The sequence below is a fragment of the Uloborus diversus genome, unplaced genomic scaffold (assembly GCF_026930045.1).
Source record: "Uloborus diversus isolate 005 unplaced genomic scaffold, Udiv.v.3.1 scaffold_213, whole genome shotgun sequence".
Taxonomy (NCBI): Eukaryota; Metazoa; Arthropoda; class Arachnida; order Araneae; family Uloboridae; genus Uloborus; species Uloborus diversus.
The window spans coordinates 144902-157742 of NW_026558366.1; the positions used below are offsets into that span (position 1 = coordinate 144902).

A 12841-nucleotide genomic window follows, 5' to 3' on the forward strand; every position below is an offset into this window, starting at 1 on the left:
TTCGAGAAATATTTCGTTGCATTTATTTTTAACTTAAAACGGGTGTGTCTTACAAAGTTATAATCATTTTGTACGACTGTGCAATCAACTTCTGAAAAGTGTAAATAAAGAGCTTCAAATAATTTCAACTGTTCGAGAGTCTTTGAAAATTATTTAAGTTTTTGAAATTCCTTGAAAAGTTCTTCAATTTTGTATCTTATCAAGAAAATAAAGTATGAATTGTCCAAATGGCTAGAATATTGCTCTTCCGTTCTTATTTTCTGAATGTCTACACCATTTCTTTTAAACTGTTTTGTACAATTTTCATACTGTAGGGTATTTAATGGGAAAAAAATGGGGGTAGGGGGAGTGATCAAAAACAAACTTCACTAAAAGCCGATATGAGCAGATGGCGGGGTGCTTCTCTTTTCTCCTCTCTCGTTTTTCCTCTCTGTCCACTAAGTTCCATGATTTGTCGAGCAAGCAATTTTTATTTTGTTTGATCTTGATTTGCAAAAGAATGTATAACTTTTAAAAGACTTTGTTTGCCTATTTTTTTTTTTTTTTTTTTCATATTTTTGTAGTCTCAATTACCTAATATAAGACCTCAAAATACAGATTTTTTTTTTCAAAAATTTCTCGGGGGAAAAACCTCCGGACCCCCTGAAATTATGGATGTTCTACATCCAACTTAAAGGGACACTCTCCTGTTATCCTTACCACTACAAGGTGAATAAGAAAAATAATAAGAAAATAACAACAGTCCAAACAGTGGAATCATTAAAAATCGAGACAAAAAGTCTTCTATGTTAACATTTTTATGCGTTTGGTGTGTCTATATATACTATATGTGTGTGTGTGTGTGTTAGGGCAATGTGCTAATCCGGGCCCCTCCCGAAAAAAATTTCTGGATACGGCCTTGCCCGTAAATTATTCTGAGAAACGCAGCTTCTCAAATGATTTTTGATTCTTTTCAAAAATGAAAAGTAACGTTCACTGGAACAGCTGCTGATAGGCAAGGTAAAAAGAAGCTGGAGGGGTGAATCCACATTATGAAATGTATGTGTAATGTTTAGTGATCTTATCCTTTTAAAACATTCTCCAGCAGAAGGGTTACCTTTTGCAAAAATTTGAAAGTATATTAATTCTTCTGGAAAATGTTCATCTATGTCATCCGAGGAATTTTTTTTGGAATTCCAGAGCTAAGGGACAACGACTTCTTTACGCGAAATTTTTTTTACTTTGTGAGTTTTTGAGCTGATTTTTAAAAAATTTTGAGCGCCCTTTCCCTTAAAGTTGAGAAAAAGTAAAATGAGCTTTAAAAAAAAGTAAGTAAGTAAGTGAATTTAGGCTAGGCTATTTTGGTGCCCCTAAATTTGTGGTGCCCAGGTCCCTGACCCGCCGGACCGTGCGTTAATCAGGCCCTGGAAGACATACCTGTAAGGAACATGTGGTTGCTTCTCAATCAAAGCTGTAATGACTCTTCCTAAAGTGAGAAGGCTTTGATTTATATTACCTGTGGGAAAAAAAACAGGTTGTTAAAACGTGCACACACTTAAGCATGTATATTAAAATTACATTTGAAAAAAAAAATGCTGCCATCTAAATTCAAGGTTTGTAAGATGAAGAACTAGGAATGTGATTAATTAACCTTTTAAGCGCCAATGTTCCCAAATAGAAACATCAACTTTAAAAAATCATAAAAAATAAAGTTTCGCTTGTAAGGACTTAATTTTTTTTCTATTTATTACCAAAAATAGACCTGAATTTTTTGAAGAAAAACTAGTTCTAATTTGCAATTACTGTTTTCTACAAAAATTCGCAAAAATGTGCTTTTTTACCGATTTTCACAGAGATAGATTGAAAAATTTATATATATATTTTAAAAATGCTTAACCGTTTTGATATTCTAGAGTAACAATAAATAGGGATCCTTTAGACGACCAAATATGACTGATAATAATTTCCAACAAAAATGTAGATCCTATAAGCGAACAAAGTTCGTTGTTCCCGATCCGGAACATTGGCGTGATCCACTATACAAAACTGGGCAATTTAAGCTGCTGCGTAAGTTCTGTTATGTGATTAGTAAAAGCCTCAGAATTGAAAACAACCTCGATTGATGCATCTAAAAACAGGTGGGGGATATTTTGACCTTTCACTGTTCCCCTCCCCCCCACCTACCGCTCCAGTTTGAGGGTGGGAGTGATAACAAAAAATTGTTTTGTATGTAGAAATGAAGATGTTTACAGCTCTTCTTAGTATTCCTCTTAGGCTTCAAACTGCTAGCAATAAATTCCCCTTCCTTGGCACATGAGACTTTCCGGAGATTCAGCCCCCCAATCATTTTTTTTTTTACATTTTGGCCTACTATCCCAGTAAAAGTCAGATAAAGAAAATACAAACATGTAACAATAAATCCCACGGGGAAATTAAAATCAATCTTGATCCTGTACTAAAAGGCAATTTATTTCAAACAAATTTTGTTGGAAACAATTCTTGTTGACTAACTTCAGGCTCCGACTCCTAGAATTTTAGAGTAGTCGACTCCGACTCCTGTACACGAAAATTAGTGGGATCCGACTCCCAAACTCCGACTCTTCCTTGGTAGCTTTGGAAAAAATTTAGACCTAGAGAAAAAAAATGACTGACTCCGACTCTTGGATTTCATATAATTGGTATCAAATTTTGAATAAATTTGCTTATAAGTACTTTTTTTTTCTGTTTTTATATGTCCTGAAATATTTAACATTTGAAATTGAAATGAATGTGACAAATAGTGTCATTTATATCAATCGTTTCTGCATAAATAACAAAACTGAAGCCATAGCAAGCGTAAAGTGTATTCGATTAAAAGTCTTAGTAAAACACTTAACGTAACACGCCAATGTTCCCAAATGGGAACATGCCCAAAATGTTAGATTAAAAAAAATTTCGAAAATTTCTTCTAGCATTGTGTAAAGGGATGCCTAACAGTCCTATTTTTATATAGTAATTCAATATTTTACATTTGGAACATAGAGTGGCATTTAAAGGGTTAAATTACTTTATGAAACAAACGTGTGTGTATGTTGATTGTTGAGGCACAATAAAAGTTTTTGAAGGGCTGTTTTACTCACTCTTGGCAATAAATATGGCCAAGCTAGCCCATTTGGAGGCTTTTCGCGTAATTTAGCAGACCCAGAGTGAGTTCAAAATTAGAAAAGTTTGGTCTATGATACTTGAAGCTGAAGCTTTTATTTTACTTTTCCATTTTTTTACACCCCTTGTATTTTTTACATTTTAGTCACTTTTAGGCCAAAATAGTAACAGTTTTTTTCACAAAATAGCAGTTTTCGGCTTAATTTAGGTTGAAATGATTGTAATAGTCTGCAGCTCTTTAAAATAGTCGCTTTTTTAGTCTGCAGTGGCAGCTTTGCCATTATCAACACATAAAAAGTGGTTCATGATAACCCAAAAATGAGTAAGTGAACAGACAAAACAGAGTGGAAAAGAATCTACATTTCTCTTACTGCAGCTATCCAAAAAAAAAAAAACTTTACAGAGTTTTCAAAATGTATCCACTCAACTTCTTAAAACTATTTCACAAAAAACACTTTCTGCATATCAATTACATAGTAGAAAAATGTAGATAAATTATTAGAGCTCAAGGTACATTTTGATAGTTAAAATAAATGAAAGGTTTAGAAATGGTAGAAAAGTATTATCTTTGAATGCAAATCTTAATACCAGCTTCTCTAGCTCTTTTGTCAACTGCTCCAGAACGTCCAACATTTTCACTGCCAGCCAAATCAACCTTAAAGAATAAAAAATATTTATTTAAATCTATAAATTAAGATTAAATTAAGTTCTATATGAATAATTGAAAAAGTAAAAAGAAATTAATACAAGAAAACTTTTCTTACTAAATTCAATTTTCCAGTTTTGATGAGTTCTTCCCCATCTATTGTATTTTCTTTTACACGCACAGTTACAGAAAAAACTGTATGACTTCTACTGGAAGCAGCATTAAGAAGGGTAGCTGCAGTTTGTCTCCTTGAAGTGCCTTTTTCCAGTATACTATAAACTTCATCCTTGGAATCAACCTTAACTTCTTCTAACCCTTGGATAATAACAGACCCCTAAAATCAAAACATGAAAAAATTCGAAGTTTTCATAACGTGAAATCCATATGAAAACTATAAAAAGCATCCAGCTGTCAAACCAGTTATCAACAAAACATAAAAACTAATTACTTTTATATGAAAACTAGAAAATCACCCGTCAAGATATGATGAGTGAAAATTGCTTCTACAATTGAAGAAGCAATAGCCTGTTTGGTGATATTTTGATAACTGAAATTTTAACCCTAACTCCAGTGGATTAACTGCAAATTCCAGTAGGTTTGTGTTCATTGTTGACCACTTTTTTGTTTCTTCAATCCCCTGAAATGACAGTCTTACCAGTAAAACAGTTAAGTTGACGGATCCAGTTCAGCCTTGGCACAATAAAGCCTTTCCCTGCATTTTCAACATTACCAAAACATATTATCAAATTATCATGACATGACGTAAGTTACATTGCTGATGATGTCAGGAGCATTACTAGATCATTGGCTATTATTATATACATGAGGACAACCTTGTTTCCACTTATGTTAAAAAGACAAATGGGGAGGCATGTGAAAGAGACTGTAGACAGGAGTGAAGGAAGACACCAGTTTTCTATAGAAATACTTTGGTATTACCTGGGAGCATAGAAAGAAATAGTCTGGGGGGAAAAAATCTGGAAACTTTGGCAGGGAAAACCAGTTTTTCTGAGGGAGGGTCTAAAGTTTTTTTGTTTTTTTTTCCCTAAAGAATGAAAAGGTTTATTTCCACTCAGGAGAAATTGGATATTTTGAAATTTCAATCACAAACTTGAGTACTCAGGAATTTATAATACTTATATAACAAAGCTTTTTTTTTTTTTGTTTAAACATTTTTTCATGTTTAGTATCCCAAACAAAAATATTTTTGATAATGCAAACTGTAAGATAATTTAACTTCTCTGTGTACCTAAGTAAAATTTGCTAATTTACTTATTAATACTGCAATTATATACACAAAACAGAACTAATATATCAATAATATCAATTAGTGTAAATATTTAAGTATAAATTTTATTATATTTTTATTTTATGTGTGTAAATATTGGCACGGCTAGAAAAAGCCCAAAATCTTTGGGGAATACCCCCTTTTTTTTTGAGAATGAAATAGTTTTACTATTGAGGGAATGATCTCAACTCGGGAAAAAAATGGTTTTTGGAAGTTCTTGCAGAAAATAATGTATTCAGAAGTTTATTATAATTATACTCTTTTTTTTTTTTTTTTGTTCAGCATCTCACACAAAAACACTAACTTTGAAAATGGAGGCTGCAAATAATTTAAATTTATTGAGCACCAAAGTATTTTATGCTACTTTTATCTCACTAAAATTTAAGGTATACACAGGACAGAATTAATGAATAACATCAACTAGTGAAATATTTTGATTTACCAATTCATAAAAAAACACCCTACTCAAAATTAAGTGTGTTAATTTTGGGTGTTTTGAACTTGGAAAAAATAAAGGCTTCTTTAAAAGAAAAAGTTTTATGCATTACTAGCCAGTACCTGCCCAGCGATGCTCATGCTAAGAATTTAAAAGAAGTCCATAGGAAAAAAAATCCATTCTCCCCCCCCCCCTATGAAATGATCTTTTTTTTCCCCAACTAAAATGCGTACACAAATTTTCAAAACACCTACTCAAGTCTCTTTACTCTGTGGTGACCGGAGCAGAATAGTCCCAACGTAGTCCATGCGTGTCGTAAAAGGCGACTAAAATGGATACCCAATCTAAGGTGTGAGGCACCGTGCTGATGGATGGATGGCATCTGGGTTGTATATTGTCTAAACGGTCCCTTCAAGGAACCGGGCGAAACCTCGTTGTAATTTGCGTTGCACTCGTACAGGGTGGTTGTGCGGGTGTTGACCTTTTACCACTGCCCAGTTCCCAGCTCCTTTGGAGCTGGACACTGGCTTGAAGGAGAGAACCAGCAACCTTGCTGCTGGAGGAGGTGAGGGTGCAGGTCTGCAACCCACTGACTGGTGAGTGGGCATATCTGCAACCCACCGACACTGCAGTAAGGGGGGCAGGGAATACTCATTTATGTACAAAAATGCAACAGGCACAGGCAGGAGAGGGGAGACTGTTACAGAAGGTCAGATAGTCAAAAATTGAGTTGCTAAAATTAATTGCAAAGGGAAAAAAAGGGGGGTCTTTTGACATCTTCCAAGATAACCTAAAGTTGATTTAATCAAATCGTTACTTCTCTTTTCCTTCATTTTACTAAAATTGCCTAAAAATGCAAATTTTAATGTGAATTTTGAAAATTTCTCTTAAGGTTGACCTAAAACCTGTCCTTCGACCATCTCTAACACCTGCTAAGATTGACTAACACTGAGCCTTTAAGACTTCAATTCGGAAAATTTTCCTGGAGATATCGATTGATCTACCCACCTCTATCCCTCTTCTGATTCAAAGACAGTCTAAAACTTGTAATGACTCATAACTTTTGATACATATCTTTTGGCTTGAGGAGGCAGCTAAAAACCGCAATCTTGTCCTGGATCGCCCTTCCATAACGTTAATGCAGACTGCGCTCATGCTACTGAGCGCTTATTGAAAAAAAAAAAAAAGGTTGGGGAGTGCAGGGGGAAAAGGGGGGGGGGACGAATATTGAAAAAACCATTTAAACCCATATTGTTGAATGCTGGCTGGCCTCGCCTTCAAAAATTTATAATGTGGCCCAAGAGTAAAAAAGATAAGTCTTACCTTGGCATATTTCATGAGAATGCTGCTCCCCCTTTCAAGCTATAGGTGAGACTGGGGATACTTGATCCCTAGGGATATATGATCCCATAGCCAAAAATGTACCAAAATCATTAAGTAGAGATTTGAAACCTGACAATTATATTATACTTGTACATAAAAAGTGGCAACATTTTTGTTTTTATTCAGCCATTTTGTTTTAGCTCAAGAAATGATCGTCTGAATGTGTCAAGGGAAGCTTTTTTTTTTAGGAAAGCATTCCGAAGTTTACATCATCCGTTAAATACAACTTTAAAAAAATTCTGACGTGTAATGTTAAAGTATAGACAGTCTGTACTAATTGAGACACATTTTTAGTAAATTGCTGATTGTTAATAATAGAACGAGTATGATTGTAGAAGCTGCATATTAGGGATATTTGATCCCATTGTTTAGAGGAGTACATGATCCCAGGGATCAAGTATCCATATGACAGTATAAACAGAATGAAAACAATATAAATGTTGTTTACTTAGTTGACATTAACTTTAAACGTTCAAAACCAAGTTAGCATAATAAAATTTACCATGGTTTGAGTGATAGATTTAAACAATCACTACAGTAAATATGCTAAACAATTGAAATATTAGTTCACACTTTTAACCCACATAACACCTCAAACATCTAAACATAAACTAACTCTACTGATAAATTATGTTCTGATCAGCCAAATGAGATTGAACAAATTGATATCTATGTCAAATCTTTGTTTGAAAGAAAAAAAAATATTTTGCTGTAGTTAGATTTACAACAAAAAAGTGGGTGACCCATTATGTAGACCCATTAGCGGAGAGAATGCAAAGTTGGATTACTAGAGTTTGAAATAAGTTTTCTGAAGCGAAAAGGTAATATGCTTAATCAATCTATTTTTCCAGAAAAATTGACAAAAATGTGTTAAACTGCACACATCCAGTTGGGTTGAGCAGAACTTTAAGAACTACAACAAACAAATTGTTTGCATTTGACTTTTCAGGTTTTGAAAACATATAAACTAGGCTTTCTTTTTTATAAGTACACTGATACTTACATTTCTTTTCCCTCTTTTTAAAAATTAATTCAATTGATGAAACTCTTAATTTTATTATTGCACGACAAGAAACAAATAAGATGATTTTCATGCTTGTCATCCTATTCTTTTTATTTGTTGTAATTTTAGCTTCAATATGCTACTTTTAAAAAAATTGTTAGATTTATTTATAAAATATAGTATGGTTCACAACTGTATTGGATAATAAGTAACTGTTCAAAAGCATCATAAGTTCATGAAAGCTGTCTTTTTTTTTTTTTTTACAAATGTCTAGTGAAATTTCAAACTATGTTATTTTGTATTCATATTATTATAATACAATAAAGAAAATTAGAAATGGTGTTATTTTTTAAAAACATTATGTAGAGAACTAAAATCCATAAACACATCGCTGATGTAATGAAAAGCCTATTTATTTTCTCAGTGGGATCATGTATCCCTTGATGTGGAGATACATAATCCCTTCATGAAATTCTTGAAAAACATTATTTTATAAAAACTATCTGATTAATTTCAATTAAAAAAATACTGTCAGATAGAGAAAATTACTACCTTTGTTCACATACTTTTTTTTTTTTTTTTGAAAGACTGATAATTTGCAGCAGAGAAAAAAAATGAAAACTAAAGTAGAGATCAAGTATCCCCTAAGGTGCCAAATATGGCAATTTTTGAATTTTAAAGTTTTATTTCAGAAACAAGGTAAAAAAAAGTCTGAATCTGATTGAAAAACATGCTTTTATTTCAAAATATAACACAGTAAAACCTGTGAAGTTGATCACCCTTGTAAGTTGAACACCTGTTTAAGTTGACTGCTTTATTCAGACATGGACCCTTATCATATAAATCAACCTCTGTAAGTAGACCACCTGCTTAAGTTTACCACTAAAGTAGTGCACCACAAGTGGTCAACTTACACAGGCTTCACTGTATATAAAAAAAGATAAGTATTACCTTTTCTCCTTCACGAGATAAATTAATTTCAAAAACTTGTATTTTATTTAATATTTCACCTTACTTTTAAAAGTACTCAAAATTTTGTTTCATATCGATAAAACCAAAGATTAACATTACCTAACTAGAAAAACTTCTACAGAATTCAAAAGTTTTGAAATTTTTTTGCATATCTCTCTAGTTTAAGAAACATATAGCATTTAGTTACCCATTGAATTTTGCTAAAAATAGGCTAACAGTGTTTGATTCAGCATTACTAAAGAAAAAATCAAGCTAGATCTTTTCTGTAAATGGATTTTATTTCCTTTAGTTTATATTTTACTCCATGAAAAAACAGAAAAACCCATATTTGTTGAAATTATGTGGAATTACCCAGACAGAAAAATACCGGAATTCTGGTGAAAAACCCAGAACACAATCACCCCTGAATATTCTAGCTGCGCTGCGAGTGCTACTAATTGCAACTTAAAAATCAACCAAGAAAAAAAAATTATAATAAAAACAAACTTACTTTTTTTGAGGAATCTTCAAACAATCGCAATCTTGACAGTTCTGTTAAACTCAATAGATCAAATAATTCTTCATTATACAATTCAAGAAACGATACACGGACAGTAAATTCAACATTTTCTTCTTTTGTTAATTCTTCAAATAATTGATGGAGTGATCGAGGAATTATTCCTGCACTGGGATCCTTAAAAGTAAATAAATAATTAAAATTACAAATGATGTCTTAAAACGTTAAAACCGAGTACAAAATAATAAGAGCCAGGCCCGTCATTTTCTATTTTTGGAGTAGTATAAAGGTATAAATTCAATGCAAATCATAACAAAAAACAACAAAAACCATGCCCACTTACATGTAAATACATTAAATTCCTCAAAGCCAGGGGGAGCGATTGCTCCTTCTGACACCATAAGTGACAGGTTTGGATTGTCCCAACTTATAGTTGGGCTGCCCAGGTAGGTTTCGTCCATTTATAGAGACTTACGAACTTAATGTTGACTAGGGGAATTTCATTGAAAAAAAAGAAAAAATGCATACATTGGTCAGTAAAAAGTTGCAAAAGGGAGGGGGGTGCAAAGCTTTACTTTATCTTCCATTTTAGTTCCATTGCATATCGCCGCCTTAGATCCCAGGAACAACAGTGAAATATCCTACTGTTGCTTTGAGGCAATGCTGTATTGCGCATAAATATTAAGCAATTTAAAGGTGCAAAATGAACAAAAAAAAAAATCATTATCTATACTAATATTATAAAGAGAGAGCTGATTTTTGTGTGTTCATATGGTCAAGGTAATCTCCAGAACCACTGCACCTATTTGAAAAATTCCTTCACTATATGAAAGGTGCTTTCTTACTGAATAACATAGAATATCATTTGAAAAAATCCGATAGAGAGTTATTTTTTTATTCCAATTTAGGCCCAAATTTCACATAAATTGCCAAATATGGGAGTGAAAAATTACTTGCACATATTAATATTATATATCATTGAAAAGGGTAGAAATTTGTATTTTTAGCTTGAACTCTTTTAGGCTTAGATAAAATTTAGGCACTACTTTCTTCATTAAATCTATCAATAAAAAGTGAAGGAATTGTCCCACAGTTTTCTTTTTGACACCATTAGAAAAAGCGACATTTTTAACTCCAGATCTTTCTTGACCTATGGTCAAAAAACTTAGCTTTTATCTTCAAAGGAAAAAAAGTTGTAAGCATTTTTAAATCAAGTTAGTTGACCAAGTGAAAGTACTTGACTCGTGTGATTTATTTTTTAAGAAAAAATTTTGTGAGTTTTTTAACAAAATTTACCTGTCATGTGTGGGATATACTTTTGGACATCAGCTTTACAGATAGATTTTAGCAATTAAAACCTTCAAATCTATTGTTACAAATTTATTTAATTTATACTTTGATTTTCTACCATTTTTACTTTCTTCTATATCTAATATATAGAAGAAAGTATTGGATTCGTGCAAATTTTCGAATTTCGAATTTTGACGGATTCGAACGTTTTGAGGTGTGCTGAGTCCATTTCGATCATTTTTGGAAAATGTCTGTCTGTCTGTATGTGTGTCACGTCTGTGTGTGACCAGTTTTTTGTGGCCGCTCTACAACAAAAACTACCGCATGAAATCGAACGAAATTTGGTACACATATGTGCCCCTATGTGAACGTGTGCCCATTAGTTTTCGGCGCGAATTCCTCCAAGGGGGGTGGAGCAATGGGACGTTTTTCGAGTTACGCGTGCTTGCTATTCCTCAGGAAGTAACTGGCGGAATCAAACAAAATTTGATCCATATGTTGGTATTAACAGGAACAGGTGCTGATTCAATTTTGGTGTCAATAACTCAAACGGGGGTTGAGCTATAGAACGTTTTTTGTCGTCAATTGTGACTGCTGTATCTCAAGAAATAATGAACGGAATGAAAGAAAAATTTATCGGCAAGTAGCCCTTAGTGGGTATAAGAACTGATTTTATTTTTGTGTCAACAGCTAAAAAGGGGGTAGCGCAATCACCCGTTCTTTTTTTCCATTTTGAGTGCCCTATCTCAAGAAGTAATGCTACGTTCTGGTTGAAATTTGGAATATATGTGAATCCACATGTAAACAGGCTTTGGTTCAATTTTGACGCCGATCGCTCTAAGAGGTGTTGATTTTTTTTTTTTTTTTTTTTTTTTGCGAATAAAAATATTTTTATTAATGCAACAATAAGAAAGATAAATCGTAATAGATTGTCGTCTGCGTATTTCTCGTGATTTTAATTGTATGGAAATGATAGGAAATATTATCTCAATGATTTAAAATTTTTAACTGTTGCCATCTTATGTTTGTTAACAAATAAAATATTTGTAATTAATTCAAGCAAGGCTTTTAAAATAACTTTCAATTTTCGCTCTTTGCTTTGCTTTTGCAATAATTCAGACATTGGGATGGTCGTCAAGTTTTTGCATGTGTAATTTTGTTTTTGTTGGGAATATTGCTTCCTCGTCAAGCATGGGGAGGGATCAGAAAAAAAAGAAAAATATAGAAGAAAGTTTCGTGATGGCCACAACATACTAGTTTTTTTAAATGTTCGAATCAAAAAGAAACAAATAGACCATTCCACAGAAAATCAGACATTTTGTCCCACATTGTGGCAAGCTCTAGATTCCCTATCAAAAGTAATAGTTTAAAAACATAATAAAAGGTTTTTTCCCTAAGAAACAATACATAAACGTGATATTTCTTAGGCAAAAATAGTTTGCTTGTTACGTATTTGGAAGTTAAATGTAAATCTGTCAGAGTTTGAAAATATCATGATGTTTTCGGAAATATCAAAAATATCCGATATTTTGACATATATCTTATATTTTCAACCAGCCCAAACTCAAGTCTTCAAAATAGTAAATGCATCTTCAAAACACTCTTTATTTTCTTACACTGTTATTACAATATGCAGACTTAAAATTAAGGTTTCTGCTATTATTTATATCTAACATTTCATTTGACATTTTAATCAATTTTAATGGAATTAATTTAGCATTAGCTGTTTTACTCATTTTTCTTCGATTAGCTAGTTTTACACAGTTGTAATATGAATGAGAAATAAAAAATATGTATTAGTTGGTGCACAGTCATAGGACATTTTCTTTTTTTCTGACCAAAGTTTAATATTAAATTGAGCACTTTTAATCAGAATTAAAATTGTTACATTACTAATATTTTTATGAAAATAAAATAAAAAAAGGAATACTATATTACTTTGTTATATTAATGATGTATTAATACATCTTAAAAATATAGTACAAAACTTTTTGGTTATTTTCAAAAATAAATGAACAATATTACCATGATTAATATTATTTTTACATTGAAAATACCATGGTTGAAAAAATAAATATCAAAAATATCAAGATATTTTCAAAATAAATATTGGATATATATCATGATATACACTCAAACCTCCATATATCGAACTTCCACATATCAAAATTTTCTATGAATCGAAATTCCAACAAATTTCTATGTTC

The 12841-nt window shown here is 32.2% G+C and overlaps 1 protein-coding gene across 1 annotated transcript in view; it reads right to left on the reverse strand.

Moving 5' to 3' along the window:
• Positions 1–12841, reverse strand: part of LOC129233152 (kinesin-like protein KIF11) — a 116605-nt gene that overhangs the window by 78042 nt on the left and 25722 nt on the right. Inside the window, exons 5-8 of the mRNA XM_054867221.1 lie at positions 9339–9521; positions 3885–4100; positions 3709–3775; positions 1417–1495 (exon numbers count right to left, since the gene is read on the reverse strand). Coding sequence (XP_054723196.1) covers positions 1417–1495; positions 3709–3775; positions 3885–4100; positions 9339–9521 — 545 coding nt within the window. The remainder of the gene's footprint in view (positions 1–1416; positions 1496–3708; positions 3776–3884; positions 4101–9338; positions 9522–12841) is intronic.